The sequence below is a fragment of the Xiphophorus couchianus genome, chromosome 9 (genome assembly GCF_001444195.1).
Source record: "Xiphophorus couchianus chromosome 9, X_couchianus-1.0, whole genome shotgun sequence".
NCBI lineage: Eukaryota > Metazoa > Chordata > Actinopteri > Cyprinodontiformes > Poeciliidae > Xiphophorus > Xiphophorus couchianus.
The window spans coordinates 5,963,718-5,985,510 of record NC_040236.1 but is presented as its reverse complement, the minus strand read 5'-3'; the positions used below and the strand labels follow the sequence as shown (position 1 = coordinate 5,985,510).

At 34.9% G+C, this 21,793-nt stretch overlaps 1 protein-coding gene and 1 long non-coding RNA gene across 2 annotated transcripts; both read right to left on the bottom strand.

Moving 5' to 3' along the window:
• Positions 1–1,652: 1,652 nt before the first annotated feature.
• On the bottom strand, positions 1,653–13,819 carry LOC114151320 (uncharacterized). The gene is made up of 3 exons (XR_003596920.1): positions 13,653–13,819; positions 10,038–10,042; positions 1,653–1,664 (listed from the first exon to the last, which is right to left on the bottom strand). It is a non-coding gene; the product is annotated as an uncharacterized LOC114151320 (long non-coding RNA).
• On the bottom strand, positions 2,140–8,679 carry LOC114151319 (regulator of G-protein signaling 5-like). The gene is made up of 5 exons (XM_028028457.1): positions 8,529–8,679; positions 8,018–8,131; positions 6,821–6,882; positions 4,686–4,852; positions 2,140–4,525 (listed from the first exon to the last, which is right to left on the bottom strand). The coding sequence occupies exons 1-5, from the start codon at positions 8,570–8,572 to the stop codon at positions 4,361–4,363; spliced, it is 552 nt and encodes a 183-aa protein (XP_027884258.1). The 5' UTR covers positions 8,573–8,679; the 3' UTR covers positions 2,140–4,360.
• Positions 13,820–21,793: the final 7,974 nt, after the last annotated feature.

Sequence of the window (21,793 nt, the reverse complement as noted above, 5' to 3'; positions counted from 1 at the left end):
AAGGTTCTGATGTTTTTTCCTAGTTCAATCATTGAGGGCTTAAAAATTTAATTAGGATTGCCCTCCTGATGTACTGTTGTGACTATAATGCTGAGGAATATATTACAGATTAGAATGCATAGATGTATAGATGACATATAGTGGTGTTAGATTATACAACTATGTGGTTCAAATATAGTGTTGAGAATGGCATATTAGTCATAATTATTGTGGGCATAAATTAACAAGATGCCTTACACAAGATTTGACACAAGAAATCACTACCTCTTCATTTTTAGGGTGTTATGTTGCATTTATGTTTTAACTTTACTTTTCCAAAGGGTTTTAAATCTGACTAGAAGTCTACTAAGCTTGATATTTTATACTATATCATTAGTAATTGCACTGATTAAACTAAAATGGAAAGATAGTGACATAAAATATAGATTCCAACTATGCTTGAGGGGCTGGGTTAGGTAATAATGATGCCTGTAGGGTGGTTCACCCATTGCTTCAAACAGGCCAGCACCACCTCTGGTGCTAGTATAGATGGCGTTGGTGTGTTTCACCACTTATTTCACAGCAGGGAGCTAATTTTGAGTGGTTGAGGGATTTTTTTAAACCACTCTTTCTTGATTGCTTTTCCTCACTTGTGCTGACATTCTACTTTGCACAACTCTCTTTATATAAATTTTTGTCATAAAGTTTAATAAAGACAAAACTTTATGATATAGGCCTTTTTGGATGTGGGGTCTCTGGCATTTGGGTAGCCAAATCCTGTAATGGCCCAGATGTTGTATGTTTTCTCGTGTGTTTGCAACAGCATGGTGAGGGCCATTGTCTCACCTGCCAGGGGATTGGTAAGTGAGTTAATCCTCTCCTGGTGTAGGGTCAGGGCATTTTGTGTGTCTTGGTAACATCTGGTCTGTTGAATATGGTGGCTGGAATGGCATCACATATGCCTTGCATTTGCAGCATTCTATGTGGTGGAGTGAGGGAGGAGGAAGGGGGCTTGGAGTGGGCTCATGGTCCATGGTTGTGTTGGGTTTGGAGCTCTCTTGTGGGGGTGTGCCCTTGGAGGTGGGAGATTTAGAGCTTTGGATGTCTGTGGCTCCGATTTCACCATATCTACCTCGGGGAAACCTTCTCTGTGTCGATCTTCTCCTTGGTAGTCAGGCAATTCTCAGAGCAACAGTCCCAGACAGGATACTTTAAAAGAAACATAAATTTTGTGATATCTGGATGATGTCTACTTGTAACAAAACACATTTTATATTGCAAAGTGAATTCAATAATAATTTTCATAGGAATTACCTGTATACATGAAGTTTATGAATGAATGAACTGTAGACAATAACACGAGTGCTATGGCAGTTTCACATGCCTTGCAAGCCTTAGCAAGATAATAGATATATTGTATACTGGTAAACACAATTACATATATATATATATATATATATATATATATATATACTTCACATTACCAGGTTTCTGGAAATATGTCACTGTACTGTATATGTTGCAGCTAAACAAAGTTTCGGTCAGATAGTCATCGACCTCCTTTGGGGACTAACAGTATGTGACCTTTTCCATTAGGCCCAAGAAATCTTGTAGTAACTGATGCCTCCCTGGAACTTGTAACACTGTTTACAGCCAGTTCTTCAGTCGCATCTGCTTCCGCTCTGCTCTTCGAACCCTCACTGACGTTTGAGTTGCGTACTTCTTACATGCAACATTGTGCTATGTGCAGATTTTGATTTTTGTTCTGTTCAGGCCACCATTTAGACAAAACTAAAGGAGGTGTTTAATTTATTTTATTATGTTCCGACTAAAGTTGTCATAAAATTTGCAAAAGACATTGAATTTTTTCTCTTTTACTATTTTGATAATTATGGTGACATTCATTTAGAAACAAGTTAGGTTTAGTCTCCTTGTAAATGTTGAGAGTAAATGTTGGCGTCTACCTGCAGAGGAACAATAGCCTTAAAATTCTTCTCTAGGTTTTTTTATTTAAGATAACTGCTTTTTCCTTTTGAAGATCATCTCACCAAGTCTTCCAAACCTGCTATAACATTTTCATCCCCAGGACAAAAAATTAAGTCTTTGCATCCAGAAAACTTTATAGTTGTCTAGTGAAGAAAAACAAAGTGACAAAAGAAAGTCAAATTTTGTTTTTATAACAGTAGAAAGATTCTATGAGCTCTCTGCAGCTCTCCATGAAAAGAATCATTGACTCCATTGTTGTATTTAGAATAACTTAGATAGATATTTACAAATATAAATAAATACATCTTCAACAATTGTATGCATTATATATATTTTATGTGATCCACTACAAAACATACATGCAAGGCTACATGCAATTGCATATATTCAGCATTATTAAAGCTCTTACATTATATATTTTATGATATTCCAAGGATTTCTCTGCTTGTAGTTCTAGGGTTCTGAACTACCAGACTGGTCAATCTGTGCTCCTATAGACCCTCTAGTCAATTCTCTCCAAAATGATTGGATAATTGTTGTACTTGTACATGTTAAGAACTTAAAATGCTGAATATATCAAATATAGATTTGTTTTCAGTGGTGGTTAAAATATAATGATTTCTAAATTTAAAAGGAAAAAAAAGAGTACATATAATCACACTTAATGATGAATACATTTGTCAATAATCAACTCATTGCAAAACACTTTACACTTAAACATTGCACTCTTACAACAACCTCTCCATTATATCAGATTATCTTGACCAAGTGTACCTGGGTGATTTATGATTTCTTGTGACTTAAAAAAATTGATGACTTGTGGTTTAAATGCTGTATGATGGAGATAATTGTAAAAAATAAAATAAAAAACTACAGGATTTGCATTTTTGATAATGTTTCTCCTGTGGATATTCATTTGAGTCTTAAAGTTAACTTGTAATAAGTGGATTTGCAAAAATAATTGCCTACATGGCGTGGCGTTATTAAGTGCTGCAAACCTTTAAATTCCTTCTCCCATGTTTTTATTAACTGGACCGTTTAGGAACCTGGTATGCATACTTGCAGTAAAACTTTAGTTTTATCACATGGGAAAATAAAAATAACTTTCTTCATATAAACCCACAACTCTGTTTATACCATTTATAAAATTGAGATTCCCTCCTAAATGATTTTCCCATCTTAGCAACTTACATTTTAGTGGCAACCTAAGGGTTGCACCACTGGGCCAGCTAAGCAGCACTGTTCTCATGAATTGCTCCCACAGGAGGAATTACAACTAAAAGGTGGGTTTGGTAATAATCCAAGTGTGCTAATAATGGAAATGTGAAACAGTTATGTGGAGAAACAGGAAAATTCATATTTGTGCACTAATACAGCTTCATACTTGTAAGTAAATTGTAATGACAAAGGACTTTAAATGATTTTGCCCTTGACTTGCAACAGCTTCCTTTGCATATCTTTCTTATAGATAAATGACTCATTTCTCTCCCAGATACTAAAATATATGTAACATATGTGTTTACTGAGACTTCTTGTTAAAATCACATAAGCATGATATAGTCGTATACTTTCAGTTTTAGAAAACTTTTAATGCATTTTCCTCATGACGACTATCTAAACTGGCCATTATCTGTTAAGAGGAATTTTGTTGGTCAGTAAGAATGAAAATAATAATGTTTGTCAATTTGCATGCATATACCGTAGTCTTTTTTGTGTGAAATTACTTATTTTATTAATTATTTGCTCTGAAATTAAACCAACTAACAATCTCAAGGCTTAGTTGAAGTTGCAACTATTTCCTAATAAGATTAAGTCATCGTCATCGTTTCGCATTTTATAAATGTTTACAAACAAAATAACTGATGTAGAAAGTTTTAGAACTTAAAGTTCTAAGGCAAAAAATGATGGATTTGTGGCAAAGCAACTTTTGAAATATCTCATAAATTTTAACAGATGTAACAGATAATTTTTTAGAGTGTATTCAGATATTTTCTCATCCCAAATTAAAGGAGCAAATTGAAAAAAAATGTAAATGCTCCTGCTTTTTTTGTTTCAGTTACTTTGAATATTGAGGAGATACATCTGACGAATATACCAGGGGAAACTTTAACAGTAACAGGTTAAATCAACTTCCCCAAAATCTCCAGTTCAGATAGAAATTCAGGAACATGTGTTATGTGGAAAGATGGGGCTGTTTCAAGATGCAGTTTGTCATTTTATGTCAATTTAGAGCCAAATTTTGAAACCTAATTTTGAGATTAGTTAAATTCTTTACTCAGTCCTATGCAGGAGTGCTTTATAGATATTTGCTTGAATCAAATATGTGAATTTGGCTTCATTTTTACAAATCAGCTGCTGTTTGAAACCTCCCCACCTTCCTGGACTCTTTATTGGCTTAGTTGACCAGAAGCTCCAGGTACTGGTCAGAACGGAGGAAACGGCCAAAGGAGTCTTTCTCCATCAGGGCATAAATTCTCTTTTGAGCCAGATCAAAGGTAGAAGATGACAAAGTCACCAGGTTCCTCAGGGTCACATCCTTGGTGAAGTGGTCAATGTTCACCTGTTGAGGAACAGTTATAAAATCTGCAGTTAGCAGAAAATAAAACAGACATGGATAAAGTCTAACATTGCTTAATGGTCATGTACAATATAAATAACCTATTCTATTAATGTAGAATATTATATTATAGACTATAACATAGGAATGGGCATTCTCTGACCTCTCGGGGTCCCTCTGACTGGATGAAGTCTTCATAGATCTTTTTGGCCTTAGCAGCCATCTTCATAGGATTCTTTGTCTTCTTGAAGTCCTCACAGGCCACCCAGAACTCGATGTTTTCATCACTGAACTCAGACTGAAGGAAACTGCGGAAAGCAGCCAGGCCGTCTGACAAAGACAGAGGGTGTTAATAAAATCAATGAGGAGAACACAATAATAGATTTGCTTTAAGCATTAACTATACATCTACATGACACTTGAACAAAGCATATCAGTTTTCAGCCACATTAATTACATCACAAGAGGAAAAAAAAACTAAAAATCTTTGGGTTGGTTGCTAGTTGAATTTATAGAACAAACGGATGGATGGATGGATGGATGGATGTAAGAGCTACTTTGCTAATGTTGATGGAAAGTCATTAAACAATCATGACACAGTGGGTAGCAGCAAATGAGATATAAATCAGCCCTGTGGACTCTGTCTGATGTCTCCCTAGAGATGTTACCAACACACGAGTAACCCTCATGGGCAGCTTTAAACGCACGGACATAAGTGCATACACAGACTAACTCAAGCATGCAAAGGCTGTACAAATATATCTTTGAGCCTCAAACTGTGCTAAAGAAGTCACTTAGGAAGGTCTTTTGCCACCCACTGACCTCTTCAGAGAAAATGTTTCAGTGTACACAAATCAGCTGTTCAGTGACATCTCTATGTGGTTTTAACACAAGTGACTTATTAGCAGGATAGTTTACATGTATGGCTAAATACCATTAACTGTTAGAGGTAATCATCCGTCTCACTGGTTAGGCTTTCTGAGCACTTTGTGAAGTAAACAGTGGAGCAGGATGTCTGCTTGTGGTATGCACGGAGAATATAAATGTGTTTTCCCCCACAGAGCGTTGCTAACATTTCTTCTAGTTTAGGTTGGCACCTAAACTCCTCCGGTGTTAACATCATCCTTAAACTTATTCCAATGTAAATATTTCCTTGTGGATTGCTTTTTTGCAGGCTCTTTACTATGCATAGAATTAGTCACTGATTTTTGTGTTTTTCTGGGTGGTTGCATGGAGTGAATGTTGCTACAACAGATGCCTGATTATTTTAATACGTTGCCCAGTAATAAGAGTTTCTAAAGCTTTCTTCTTTTCTTCATCATTATGTTCCTGTTTTCATAGTACAACTAGAATAACACAGAACTTTTTACTTTTCAAAAAGTTGCTTTCTTCCTTTCAGCTGCTCATCAGTGGACACAATTCATTGAGCCACATTGAGCTTTCAGTTGTTTGAAACATTGACCCAAGTTTTGTCTTATACAGTTAGTTGTTGAAGATGTTAAGCTACTTGATCAATTGCACATGCAAATTTATTTAAATGGTTAGATCTAAAAGTATGCACGAACTGGTTACAAATCTAGATTTTAAACCTTTTCATTGCTGGACCATTTTTGCACTCACAAATTGAAAAACTGCTCTTTTTAGTCCTGTAAGCCTTAAACAAACTTATTTCGATGAGATACTAAAAGAAAAATATCCTCATCATTATATTTTTCATTACTAATTTCAATCCTAACTAATGTCATTCAAGTTTTTAAACAACCACACAAGCTGTAAAACGTTTATGGAAACCAAGCCTTGCTTGGTGTGCTGAACCTGATTAAAACAAGATAGACACTGGGCATCAGGAAAGGAGTATATTCTGTTTAGATATATGTTGCTCTAGATGCTGTGTAATGGTGTGTATAGAACAAAATAATGATGCTTTTTGCAGCATCTTTGCTTGGCTGCACTCCCAACAACTCAAACCCGATTGCTGCACTATGTCATTTTAAAATTGCTGTGTTATGTGCAATTTCTAGATTTCAGACACCAAAACTGTTGAGATCAAATATGCAAGTCACACAGTTTGGAGAAAATATCATGATAAAAAAAAACAAACAAACAAAAAAAAACCTAAAGTCTTTATTAACCAGTATATACCAATATGTTTTTTGGGAAACAATTTAAAAACACTACTTGCAATACTTGTTTTTAAAGAGACATAATGTTTTCCTACAAATCTGTTTGTGGTTACAAATAAAATTCACAGTAACTAACATAGCCACTGTTAGAGATCAAGGAAAGAACAAGACCTACAGCTATTGTTCAGGACTCCTTCCAGACCATCACGCCACTCAGCAGCCTCCTCAGGAGTAGGCCTGCATGGAGAAAAAAAAAAGAAGTAAGTATTGAATTTATGGATATTTGTGGTGGGGGTGCTTAGTAAAATTTGTAGTTTTTTGTTTTTTTTCTCAGTTGGAGTACAATTTTAAGAAAAATCTGCTGAGAAACCATAGATCAGTGTGAGATGTGAGTTTTAAAATAAAAAAAGAAGCATTGGAGGACAGGTCTGAAATTTTGGTTTTGAAAAGATGTTTCAACTTCCACACTTAAGTGTTGTGCCTGAATCTAGTGCCTGTAGTTTCAACAAAGCACCAAGGTGATATTATCCAAAAACACACAAGCAAAAATACAATGTGCAAATTCAGAAGGAAATTCTGATTTAATTTAAAAAAAATAATTAAATGACATAAATATTCACATATGTAGTGCATATATTTTAGATCCACAAAGACTCAAACCTCAGATATGTTCTTCCAGTTGATTAAACTCTGGGAAACATTTCCCCAAAGCAGGTTCCATCTGGTATTTAGTGTGCGTTCACGAGAACTATTTCAACTCTGACTTTAATCTCTAAAACAAGATAAAAGGGGTACAATGGATACCTAAGTTTGTGTTTGATCTTAAAATGCTGTGGCCTTTCTGCCCTCTCTATGCTCTGTTTTCTGCACAGTTTTTCAGAGCTTCAGGTCTTAAATACATCTGGAAAGATTAGCGGCAGAACTGTAAGTTGTTAACTGACTCAACAGCCAGTGTTTATCTGAGCACTCCAGTTCCGTGATTGCTCTGAGATAAATTTTGATGTTTTTTCTTGTCAATTTAGCTAAGATAAGTACAAAAATATTTAATACTTACAAGGTTGTAACATAACAGAGTTGAGGCAAAGGAAAGACAAAACAAACAAACAAACAAACAAAGCAAGGTTGAATGTTTCCCACACAATTTTGTCTCCTAGAAATCTCTTCAAGGTATCTGCTTTGTAGCATTTGACATCTGAGCCAAATCAATGTCTGGGCATGTCTAATCTCTTTTGATCAGCACCTCTTTGTGAATGCTCAGGGCTCTGTTCTTCCACTTCACTTTCACTTATCTGGTTAAGGCAACAGGCAATACACAGGCCACCTAACAGGCACAGCCAATCATTAGTCGTGTAGAACAAAACAGAACACTCACTTCTGCAGCTTCTCCGGCTTCTTGTCAACCTTCTCCGGGTATGGGATGATGAGGTCGATAGCATTATCAGGCTTCTGAAGCAAAACTCCCAACTTTGACTTGATCTCTTTGGCCCTGGGTTAGGCAAATCAGGAGCAGATGTTACGTTTTTGGTTTGACATCTTGGAAAAAGTCCTTGGGATATAAATCACCATCATGCCAGTGTGCTGATAACGTTGTTTGAAACCAAATGTCTAATAAAGCTGTAGTAGACAAACAGACTGTGTTGATCTCGGGTAGTTGCAAAAGTTACTTAAAAAAAATTATATTAACTTTAATGTTGTTAAAAAATTAAAAAATAATAATTTGAAGAGCCTCATAAAACCAGAAAAAAATACTTGGGATAAGATGTTAATCTGAGACAGAAAAAAAAACAGATCTGAACTTTCCTCAAAACTTTTCAGTACCCAAAGTAACAACACAGTTTACATTTTGTTTTGTACAGTTAAAAACAGGTGAATAACGATCTTACCTTTCAAGACAAGTTTGAGGTAATGCAGCTAATCCTTTGCACATTTTCAGACGCTTTCAGTTGCAGCACTTAGAAGAGAATTGTTATTTCCTGCTAGCTCTCTGAAAGTCTCCTTGAGCTTTGTTTGCTGTCTGTCTCCGGGTTTCGCCACTTGGGGAGTTTTTATACAGACGCCCTTTGGGACGGAGGCCAGCAGCTAAGCCAATCAGACTGGAATGTCTACAGCATGGGCAGCTGAGCATCCTGGCTGAGGAAGGGTGGGTTTTCAGAAGTGAATGGGTGTTTACCTAAAGGTTTCAATTAGCTAAAACCTCCTGGACACTTCTGCGGGATGAAGAAACAAAATTAGTTTGCACTAATGTTAGTTATTCCAATTTTACCTCTTGTGCAAGACATATGCTTTGTAACAATTGCACAATTTAATATTTATTTAACTATTAGACTAACTTTATTTAGAGAGTACTTTTTATATACTTCCTCAGAATCAATTATAACAAAGTGCTTTACATGACTGTATACATGAATATGTTTAGAGCTCAATATGTGTAGTATTTTACTAGACTTTTTCTTTTTTTTCTTTCTCTCAATAAAAATATTTCCTTATAATTAGACTACCTCTCCATCTTTAAAATGTAGATATAATTATTTTAGAAATACATGAAATAATTTCACCCAATCTCACCGTCACATAGATTGTATCCTGCAGGCTTCAGCCGCTTCCTTCCAGTGTTTCTACTCATTTACAAAAACAAACATGGTTAAACAGTGGTTTAATCGTATTTAACTGCATATTGACAATTAAGAAAACATAATTAAGAACAGAATTTAGCAAATCTAATTTAATGAACAAAGAAATGCAAAAATATCTTTACCAAAAAAATTGTTTTTTATTAAAAATAATCAAATCATAAAACACTTTGTAATGTCAAGTATGCAAAGTTCGAACACTTTAAAGCATCAAACATTTTGAAGAAGTTAAACAAGGAATAAATCAATCCTGCTCATGAAGTGTTGTGTGCTGTTGATGCAAACCATTTTGATTTGACCAGATACATTGGTCTCATACATCAGTCAGAGCACATGATTATTTTTTCCTGCTTTCTGTGACATCCAACCTCTCAAATTTTCAACAGTATTTATTTTGATATCTGCCAGTTTGGAAGTAAAAATATTTTTAGAATACTTCCGCATAAAGAGTGAAAAACCTAGTCTAATCCTGCCAGTCCTCTGAGTCTGATAGTGGCTGTGTTCATGCATGTCTTCAGGCTTTTCTACATCACCTAAGTGACTCAAGTTATATTGAAGGGAGCATTAAACTATGTAAATAAGATCTCTTCCCTGAATAATTCATAGCCTTCTCAAGCACATAAACATCCGTGCGTTATTTCGTTCATTAGTTACTGGACACACTCATTGAATGTGAGAAGGGGATGGCAGTGGCTCAAGTGAGTAAGGATTTGTCCTGTAACCAGTGGGTTTTCTCAGCCGTTGTGTCCTTAAGCAAGACACTTCACCTCTAATGCCCATCTCCCCTGGAGCTGGTGGTCAAAGGGCCTGGTGGTGCAGATTATGGCATCCTTGGTTTCTGTCAATATAGCTTACTACCATAAAATGCTTGATTGTGTGTATGAATGGATAATGACTTCATGTAGTACTGGAATTCTTGGAAGGCTGGAGAAGGTTTAACACTGATCAATGTTTTCCCCATTTGAGAAGATTTTGGCAGTTTGTTTGAGTCCAAAAACCTTTCTAAAACAATAGATCTCTATGACTTAGTTTTTCATGTTTTTTTTCTTCCGCTTCATGAATTTCTTTTTAGATCCTTTAGCATATTTTGGGTTGCAAGATAGATGTGCTGCATGTGGTGACTGTAAGCAGAATGATTGGTATGTAGTTAAAGTATAAAGACAGGTCAAAAGGGTTTCACTTGAAGTTTGTGAGATCATGTCAAATTTCCTTCCCATTTTCAGCAACTCAGCATTCATCTTAAATAATTCCAAAGAGTTTCCATATAATCCTAAATGTATTAAGTTTTGTAAAATTCAAGATTGATGAGCATCTAAAATTCAACCTAAAATATATTTGCATAAAATGATTCAGGAAATTTATCAATATCCTGATATTCACTAAATATTGGAAGGTCTCTTACACTCTGAATGGCAAACTATGGTACACTTTTTATTTAATATTTGACATTATTTAATAAAATATAGACCTTAATTCATTTCCTTTAGACAGCAGCACTTTTCATTTAACTGAATCAACATAGTTTCTTTTTCACAACATGATGGAAATGTCATGACTTAATCAGTTACCACATTTAGATTCTTAAATACTTTCAAAATAAGTAACACATTGAGTCTTTCACAGAACTTCTATGAAATGTAGAACTTTCTTTTCTAAAATACAAATAAGTATTTTAATGTCTCATTTCAGGACTAGAAAAAAGGGATAAGATTTTCCTTCTAATGCCCATTTTTAACGTTGGTTATAAAACAAGTAAAACGTTTCTGCTAGTCAGGGGAAAATGGTTTTCATTTGACATATTAAAATCAAGAATAGCAAAGCAATTACAAGTTTCTCACCATTACACGTATTGTTTAACGAATGTGTAAATGTAAAATCTCAAATTTAAAAAGTATGGTATAATGGCAGAGATTGTTACGTTACATGGCTTTAATTTTAAAATGACTTGTGTTTTGTTACTTTTAATGAAACAAGACAAGCACATTTGAGTGTTGTTAGTCATTGGTCTCTCGGCTATTTTTTATCTTTATATCATTACTGAGCTATATTATCTTGGTTGAAAGTGCTACTCATAACAAAGATAAAAACGAGAAAGCAATTATCTCTCAGCTTCTAAGCCAATAAACATTTTGATCTTTAACAGAATTATTAAAAAGCGGTTTTGATATATTTGATGTCAAATTTCATTGTGTGTTGGTTGAGTATGTCATTGCACCAACTTTATTAAGATGCAACTCATTAATCTTTCTTGTAACGTTTTTTTAATTAAAGTGTCTCCAGCCAACTGAAGGCAGACAAAAAATGAAGCTTTTAGGAAACAAAGGAAGATGAGCCTGGCTCAATGCTGCTCATTACATGGACATATATCTTCTATAAATATTCAACAACTTTTTTTTTTAATTTTGTAACATTCACTACTTATTTCTGACATCAGATGTACGGAACCTCTCACTCACTTCAGGTGATTTTTCTATTTGGGTTGTTAATTTATATGCAACACACAGCATTAAACCGTCCTTAAAATTTGCTTCAGGGATAAAATCCATGAGATGTAAATCCAAACATATGAGCCAGAACAACCTAGGAAATTTTCTAATTTCACACAGTTTAACTCTCCTAACAGATTAATAAACAACACCCTGTCTAGAGAACATTTGGGACCCTGCAATAAGATTTAAGTTCAAGCTTCTCAAATGAACCTTGCCTGTCTTTTTAGTCATGATTTTTAGCCTTGAGCCTTAAAGGGGATCAGCTTTATGGGCACAGTGGTTTGTTGGGGAAAGTGCCTATTCCAGCACTGCCTGTTCTGTAGCCAGACAATAGACTCTTGTCAATTACGTAACAGGAGCACTTATAAAAATTGAACAAAATGTCAGGGTGACTAGGTGTCCTTTAACTCAGGAGCGTGCAAAACGTCTACAGGTAATTTCATACACCTTCTTTCATTTTTTGTAGGTTGACTGCGAATCCCTAAAGCACATAAATATGTGAACAAGCTTTTTTTTCTACATTTTGTCTCCAATTTCAAGTGCAAAATCTCAAAAAGTACAAAGTACCTCTGTTCACTTAAAACGTTTGCACCCTTGCATCTTGCTCAGACTGTTTTCATGTTGGTAACTTTGAATAAAAAAATAAAAGTTTGTGCACATCATAATTTGCATCACTATGCTGACAGACAGATGTGTGAATAAATTTCACTTGGAAAATCTGAGGAGTGCTTCCGTTTTGTGACCGCTTTTGTATTTCCTTTGCAGACGGCACATGCAGAGAAGGGAGTTATGCTTTCTTTATAGAATTTCCTGGAAGCAAAGGTTCAGGAAGGGACAGCCCTTTGAGTGAATGAACGCTAAAGCTAATGGCAAGAGCTGGACCGTTGTTCAAATAAACTGGTAACAGCTGGCAACCGGGTGCTTTGTTTATGATGTTTACAGAGGCTTTATTTATCTAAATTAACGTTGAGAATAGACATGTAACAGTAGGGAACTCTCAATAAAATCTGTTTTTCAGGCGTAATTGACTCAAAATGGCTCAATAAAAGTTTAACCCATGAAATAGTAGTTGGCTGGTGTCAACAAGCATTCTAAAGTCAATATAAATTCATTGAGCTGGGATGCAATACAAAAGTGCAGGTCATACAGTTTTAAAGGTTTTAAATTCATATTTAGCACGACTCAATATACCTGTTTCTTCTGTCTGAAAACACATATGAATAACCTCTTCAACTGCTTCCAAAACATATGAACTCAGAACAGATATTAGACAGTAAACTAAGTTTGTTTTCATTGTGTTTACAGTAACAAACACCTAGTTTTTGTTACAACGTTTTGAATTTAACTCAATGTATTTATTGCTACATCTAAAAAAGAATGTTCCATTTGAATAACTTATTTTGTCTGCTGGTATGGTTGTGGGCTATCAAAGCTGAAGACACTGACAAAAGAATGGTTTTGTTTAGCATTTCAAAAGTTTGTGGGAGTGCCAATATCGCACACTGTTAAAGTTTTGGTTCCAACAGAGATTGCAATTTCTTTGGCAATGCCCCTCATCATACATTGCAAAAGATCATGGTTATGTCTACACTTGAGCAAAATAATAATAATAATAATAATAATAATAATAATAATAATAATAATAATAATAATAATAATAATAACCTGATAGGATTTCCCAATAAAATAGGGTTCAGTGCATCCCAAAAATGTACTGATAATTCGAAAATAAGGCAGAAAACAAATTATGGTTCTAAGATTTTTTTATTGATTTTCTTAATAGAAATATAGATATATAAAGGTAGAAATGAGGCTTAAATATTTATAAATCTGTAAAGAGCAGTTGACATATTAATTAATATTCATCCATCCATCCATTTTCTAACACCCTTGTCCCTAGTGGGGTCAGGAGGGTTGCTGGTGCCTATCTCCAGCCAGCGTTCTGGGCAAGAGGTGGGGTTCACCCTGGACAGGTCGCCAGTCTGTCGCAGGGCAACACAAAGACAGACAGGACAAACAACCATGAACACAGACACTCACACCTAGGGAGAAATTAGAGAGACCAATTAACCTAACAGTCATGTTTTTGGACAGTGGGAGGAAGCCGGAGTTCCTGGAGAGAACCCACGCACAGGGAGAACATGAAACTCCGTGCAGAAAGACCCCTAATTAATATTAGTTTAGCCTGTTTTACCTGAATCATACAAAGCTTGAAGAAAAAACACACAATTGGACATAAATGGGCAATGAGATTGGACATTTTTTTTTAGGAAGTTCTCTGCTTACTCTGCTTACAAGCAACCTGCAGCTATGAACAAATTGAAAGGTCAAGGTCTTCCTTCAATTGAGCATTATTCCTTACTGGAAGACACAGCTCAACAAAATACAGAAACAGCTGTTTAATTAGTAACAGGAAATGGGATTCCTTTGAGACCTATAACAGTATTTCGAGCATCCAGAAACAAAACTTTGCAATTCCAGCATTTAGATAAAGCTGGAATTTTGTAAAAGACTTTTCATGGTATGCTGCTTAATAATGTGCTGTTGTTTTTTTGTTGTTGTTTTTTGTTTTGTTTCTGTGCCAATCGTCTGTATCTAATATATTTTGGTTGATTTATTGTATATTGTATAATACATACGTATTTACTTGTACAGAAGTTGCTATTAATTCTGATAACTAGTTAAATTATTCTGTGGGATTTGAGCTTTTGGAGCACTGCTGGGTAAAAACAAACAAACAATCAATCCAATTTACTAACCCAGGTCTGAATTTATTAAGAACATTTATGCAAATTACTAACTTTTTCATCAAAGAGTTAGTAATCAAAGTTTAAATCCCAAACATAGCTAGTACAGTCATGTGCTAAATACTCAGCAAATAAAGGCTAATATTGCATTTGTGTGAATTAAAGTCATTAACACAACCCCGTGGCTTTAACATTGTTGCACAGGATCAGATTACCATCTTGCATTTTTTATGTAACCCTGTGGTTTACTCAGTTCTGTAGAGATTATTGGATAGTTTATTGTAGTTGTCTTTGATGAATGATAAAGATTTTAGTAATACCCAACAAACTCCGTTTTGAGATGTATTCTTTCATGAACGTTTTATCTGTGATGCCCTTTGAACTAGCAGTCCATGCAGGGTGTATACTCTACATCTTGTCCAACAACATATTGGGAGATTGGGAGTTTGCCCATAGAATTTCTTTAAGCTATGGGAAAACTTGTGTTCTAGCTAATGAAAACAACAGTGAATGCTCCACGATATGATACAGTATATCCATCCTAAGTGTTGGGGAAGAAAGGAGGGGGGGTGGTGAGTGACAAAGGTCGTCAATAAAAACAATGAAGCTGTGACACATTCAGTAGATTCAATTTAATTAAATTTTATCTTCATGCTCTGATTTTCCCTGTTATGGTTTTCCAGATTAAATCTATATTAAGAGCAACTTTTCCTCTCTGTTCTCATGCTGAACCTCAGAGACCTATGCACATAGTCAGTGAGAGGAAATTAAATCGCTTTTCCCACAGCTTCATTAATTATTTTTGTGAAGTTGTTTGTTTGCTGGGACTTTTCCGGTCAACCTGGCACTAACACGGGGCCGAGTAAGGCTACAAAGACTGTTTTCTCTTGCATCATCAAGGATTTGTCTGCGACTGACTAGTGCTCTAAACAAGCAGCGGAGAGAGTCTGAGGATAAATACTCATGCATCCGTTAGCATTCCAGCTTTAGAGAAATAAATTGCATTCTTCATTATGAGAGAAAATGGATTTTCCATTGGAAGGTCAGCACTGAATGTTAGTAATGGAACTTTTGTTAAGCTGCTTCTATAACACACTTCCTCAAAACTAAACCCAGCGCTATTTTGGTAAAAAATACTGGCACATTTCTACATGTAAAAGTACTAATATTAATCTGAACAAAACATTGTGAAATCATGAAGATTGAACAAACATTGAAAATATTCAGCATCAATCTTTTCCTGTGTATTTTCACAATCAAGAAGCTTCCTTATCTGTCCTATCAGTTAAAATAGCAAACACAAAAAACATTGCTAATGACATCATTTAATTTAGTACTGTGGTTTATTTGGTATTCGAGGATATAGCCATTAAATCAAACCAAATAGCTTTAAAACTGAGAACATTAAAGCCAAATCAAACATTACAAAGTTAGACCTTGGTAAAAGAAACATTTGTGGTGGGAAAGCCTGTTTCCTATAGAGCTCACGTACTTCATGTTTGTCATGTTGACATTTTGGCAAGGTTAATGCACTGAGGAGCACTTCAGGATGGGGTGGGGGGCCAAAATTGCAACTGATGGTTGCTTCAGCACTCACTGTTGCTTACTGTAGGCATGTGTGTTATTGCATTTGCCACTAATGGGCTTTAGATGGAAGCTCAAACAAGGTTTTAGTAAAGCACTGAGTTTTTCTCTTACAGAGACAGTTATACTCAGTTACTGTATATGTCTTGCATGATGGACACTTGAGTAAGCTTGCTCACATCACATTTTACAACAAATATAATTTTTTTAACTTTAATTGAGGTTTAAGCTCTGTTATTTTTCAATGTTTTGCTAATAATATTCTAAAAGTACAATGAACAAACTAGACATGATGGTCCAAATGATAACTTACCAAGAATGAGACAAAATTGTAGCAATGCTTTGTGAAAACTAGAAAAGCTCTGTGTTGTTTCACAAATAAGTTTAAACCTCTGTAATCAGTGTAAAAATTGCATTTTAATGTTTTAAAAGTAACAAAATTTGAGTTTTTCAGTGATGTAAACTGTTCTAAAAAATCCTCCATTTCTCTTTATAAATTTCAACATTTTATACCATTATTACGATACTGACTGCGCATTTGACACCTTACTTGTACTTATGTTTTACTTATTACATAATTCTATTTTTCTTTTTTGTCAAATTTAAATGATTCAGATTATTAGATCAATTTTAATTTCAAAGAAATAAATGCAAAGCTCAGTTTCCAAATGAAAATCCTATTATCAAAGGAAAATCTACAGACTAGCATTTTTTCCCTCATCTGCTTGTTCTTTCCTTGTTTTTAGAAACTGCCATCAAGTAATGAGAATGAATATAGCTCACATTAATAATGGAAGTAGAGTTGGTAATCAACAAACTGTCAGTTCTGGACACAGCCAGATGGCCCAGTATATTTGCAATTATGACAATTTCTGTTTGGAAAATGAACATTTTAAAAGAAAAGAATTGGTAACATCCTTGAATTACACAAGGTAAAACTGAAGTAAAAATATAGTGATAAAATATATACACATACTTTTTAAAATAAAAAATAAAAAATAATTTTTTCAAGGTCTTAAAAGTAAACAACGCAAAAGTGAGAATCCAAACTTTAACGCCCTCTGCAAGAAACTGGAATTTGGAGACCACTGGCTAAGCAGATGTTACTAATTAATTGTATTGATTAGCAGATGCTGGTAATTAGTTGCATTGATTAACTGATTATCATTCTGTGTGAGAGGTTTTACAAAAAAAGAAATGAATGCTGCAATTCATCACCAGCTTTATGGGATAGCTTGGTGCGAGGAGTAGAGTCAAAGTACCAAAGAAATTGGCACACTAAAAAAAAAAATCAATGTTGAAGCATTTTGTTTACAGAAGCATAACTGATACTTATGTTACAGCCCAGAATCTTGCACACCTTACAGTCATTCAAGGTGATCATAATCTCCTCTGTTTATCGAAGCATTTCTCAGGTCAAATGAGTACTGTACTGACAGCAGTGAATGAACACTGCTGTCAGTACAGTACTATCAAATATTGGCCAACAAAATAGCTAAAAATAAGTTAAGAACCACAGTTTGTTCTGTAAAGTTCATGCTGTGGTGTGACCTCAAGAGGTTTCTGCAGAAACAGACATAGAGACACTGTGGAGGATAGTGAAGCTAAATTTCTTCTTAAAGGGGCAATATTATGGAAAAACTGACTCTTTTCAAGGTCATCTAAAGATGGTATAAAGTTCAAACTTTAGATCATGTTATAATGTTATTCCCTAAAAAAAATGCATACCTTAAATGTTGCTTTTATTCTTTCATATATGTTTGAGAAATAATTTAATCTCCTGTAAAATGACACACAAAGATGACATTGCTCTGCAAAATGCCTGGGGGGAGAGGGGCCAAAGAGTAGCTCCTCCTTTTTTAGAGACGCATCTTCGCCTCGATGCTGGAGTTTCTGAGCTTCCACCTCACAGAGCACCCCCCCAGCCCCCGCCGCCCCCATAGACGCCGCCACTCAGCTCCTTCAGAATAGCCAACAGCAATTAGCAATCACCTGGTTGACCTTATTGTGTCTGCTACGCTCATTATAAGAGCTACTTCTGAGTGTACCGCTGGGAAAAATGTTGTTAAATGGTTAATAGAGTGATTTGTAGAGATGACAAAGTGACGTTTCAGAAAGGAGTTTTTAAAGAGAAAGATTTACACAAATTACTCAGTCAAATTTTTTTTTAAGTCATATTGGATATATGCAACATTTTTATTATAACTCAAGGTAACAGTTTGTGCTGTTAAATGCCACTATAAGCCTGGAACATACATACTACTGCTCTTTTAGATAATAAAAGACAGAAACTGTCTAATTGCATTGTACTTTCAAATTTTACCCGCATTTATTTAACTTTAAGGCATATATTTTAATTTGTGCTGAGACTTAAAAGCTGTAAACTGAAAGAGCATGTGCATACATTTAAATATGTATACGTATCATATTGAAGCACACACAGGTTCAAATCCAGAAAACTGCAGAAGATGGATACTTGAAGAAAAATTATTAAATTGTCCTCATTTCTCTGGTAAAATTCCACTACTGTCCTCATTTTCTGATGTGACGTGTGTTACAAGCTGTCAGACTTTTCCAGACCACTGGCTTTTGCCAGATTATGTTACATAATCATGCATTTTATGAACTAAATAGAACTGCGGACAAATTAAACAGTAAATGTTTTTACTTTGCCTGAATTTTTCCTGGATATTGTCTGTTTAATCTCACTTTACAAATTGCTGCATTTATTTTCTGTCTGACCCGGTTTGTGACTTGATGTACTAATTGTGTTTTTCTGATCTTGAAGGAATCCAGCACAAAAATGAAATAATGAGAAAGAAGGAGCTCTTTATTCTGTCTAAGATCTCTCAGAATCATAATACGTGTAGGAAAGGGTTGTTTATTGTTGCACAAATATGTTATCTTTGTTACTAAAGTTTCAGGGACATAATGTATGTAAACATTAGCGATGATAAACAACTTGTGATTAAATTTGTTACTCAAGACTGTTCATAATGTATACATGACCACTAACATTATAAGGACACACAAATTGTGTAAAAATATCTTTAAAAATTGTGTAAACATTTCCAGAACATTAGGAAGTTCAGAAAAGCGTAAAGGTGGAATGTAGGGGGAAAGTACAAAAACAATCTCAGATGGAGAAACATTGCAGTTCCATCCAAAGTAAGCTGAATTACATTATAGAGATATAGAAGATTCCAGCATGAGAACTTATTTTTAATCAAGAATCTATGAAGGAAAAGGGCGTTTTTTTCTCTTAGTGTATTTCACAACTACATTTTACTGCATTTCATTTTTCTAAATCTTTTTTTTTTTTATATCTTTGACGTTCTTTTGTGTGTACAAATATGCAGTTGATGATATCTGTGTTTTATAAATATTAGATGGTTATAACTTGTGAAAAATAGGAGAAAAAAATTTAAACACATTTGTTTTAGTTTTTAATTGATCATTACTTTTATCCACTTTGTATAATATACATTTGGTTTTTCCAAACACATCTACCTAAGTTATTCATCATTCAAAGAAGTATTGTTGGGAATATTTCATTAAAATGACAATCTTAACATTGAATAACATTCAAGTTTATCTGACTTGGAGTTAGAAAATGTACCTAAACATTATGAATGGTCAAAATACTCATTAAATAATTGTGTAAATAGTGTATGGCAAAACATGTGTGGCTTTAGAATTTCTTTATAAAAACTTTGCAAGGACATTACCACATTTAATTTTAAATACTGTACAATTAAGGAAAGCAGTAACTGAATGTCCAACAGCTTGCTTTGCCTCCAGAGCTGAGCTTAGTCCTGAGGGGACAAGAGGATGTGAACCCTGAGGAACTGAAAGTCATCAGAAAGGACAGTTTTGTCTTTTCACCAGGGACCCACACCAGGAGATTTCCCACGCTTGCAGGATAATAACTGTTTCTGTCACATCCCTTCACTCTTGTCGCTCTCTTCTTGCCCACTCATCTAATATGGTTACATGGAACCTCTCCTTATCTTTTTCTTCTCCTTTTACTCTCATGTGCCTGAATTTGAAGTCTTGATTTCTTTTCCTAGCTGTAATAATCAAATAATTGTATGAAATGTTCCCTCAATATTTCTCAATACAATATGAAGGAAAAATATTATGTTCAAGGTTTTGTGCGAATTTGTCAATTCAATTCAATCTTTGTAAAATAAACTCTCATATTGGAAAGAAGCACCTTTTTTTCAAAAATAATATCACTGTATTCCTCTATGTTTAAAGTGAAGCTGTGTGTTGGTGTGTGGTCTATTTAGGCTACGTGTCAAATATTGTGCCAGTGTCTTTATTAGATATGAGAGATAGTTTGAGGGCGCAGACTAAAGGTCCTTTGAGGTTCAGGCCACACTGAGGTACGTATGCACTGCACATGTCCGGCCCTGGGGGAGACAGTGAGGAATGTGCACACAGGGTCATCTGCTTCCGGTTTGCTCTTGTCTTTATGACCACGATGGGAGTTGCTCTGCATCCCCAATGAGAAGTATGGGACTCTGTGTGCACCGCATGAGCAACACCTATTTTAATCTCAAGGACAAGGGGTACAAGCACAGCCAGATGAAGATGTTCATGGCTTCTACTATAATGGATATGCAGTATGTGCTTACAAATATTGGTTAAAAACAGTCAGCATAGAAAAAAGATCCAGCTTTCTTCTTTAATATATATTCTCCTAACATAAAATGATTCTGTTGTGGTTGTTTTAAAAAAGAAGTCTGCAAATGTTTTCCCTGTAATATTGAGCTCTCTAAATACACACTTTATTATTATACTTTATTAAAACACCTGTTCAATTTCCTACAAACACAATGGCAACACCATCTAATATGGCAGCAACTTCATGTATTTCGACATTTAGACGAGGAAGGTGGGATTTAAGTAACATTAAAAATGGCAGAGTGTATGGTGTGAGTGATGGGGAAGGGTCAGCACACTACTAACATCTTGTACCAAACAAATTGCCCTGTGAGATTTTATTCAAGTTGAAGATTCAGCAGTTTATGTGTTTCCTTCCCATGTTTTTCATCCTTACCTTTTAATTTTCTGTGTTCCCGCTCATCCAAAATTCTACTTCTAAAGTTATGACCAGCAAAAGTGGAGCATTTCATACCAATCCTTGTGTCACTGTAGTGGCTTCTTGCCATTTGTGAAATATTAGATTATAAAATCTTGTTGAGGTTTTGTGAGGCACTGAAAGGGCCAAGAAAATGTCATAATGCTAATGATAACCATTAAGACTACTCAGGTCACCAGAGACGTCTGTACTCAGTATTTGCAGGACCAGAACTAAACAAAAGGAAACCGTACTTAGTTTCTATGTTCTCCATATGTTGAACAAGCTCCCTAAAAAGTGTTACTAAAAAATGTGCAAAAAATGTTGCTTATTTTGAATCAGGACTGAAAACATGCTGTATTTTGCACTTTACCCATATAGGCCCAATGTTCTCTTGCCAGGTCACATTTTTTATGTCTTAATTTTTTATTTTCCTCAATTGTGCATTTTATTTTTTCTTGTGTGAAGCTCATATTTTTGCAGCAGTTCTTTTTTTTATTTATGTTCCATTTGAGATGTATTTTGTGTGTCCTTTCTCTGTTCCTGTGTTCCAGCACATTGTGTGTGAAAACTGCTGCACAAATCAATATTTCTTCCCTTACCAAGCATGAT

Coding starts and splice junctions, on each gene's coding strand:
- LOC114151319 (XM_028028457.1), bottom strand. CDS start 8,572: ATGTGCAAAGGATTAGCTGCATTACCTCAAACTTGTCTTGAAAG. Junction 8,132..8,528: donor CCTCAAACTTGTCTTGAAAG/GTAAGATCGTTA, acceptor TGCCTAACCCAG/GGCCAAAGAGATCAAGTCAA. Junction 4,853..6,820: donor AGGAGTCCTGAACAATAGCT/GTAGGTCTTGTT, acceptor TGTCTTTGTCAG/ACGGCCTGGCTGCTTTCCGC.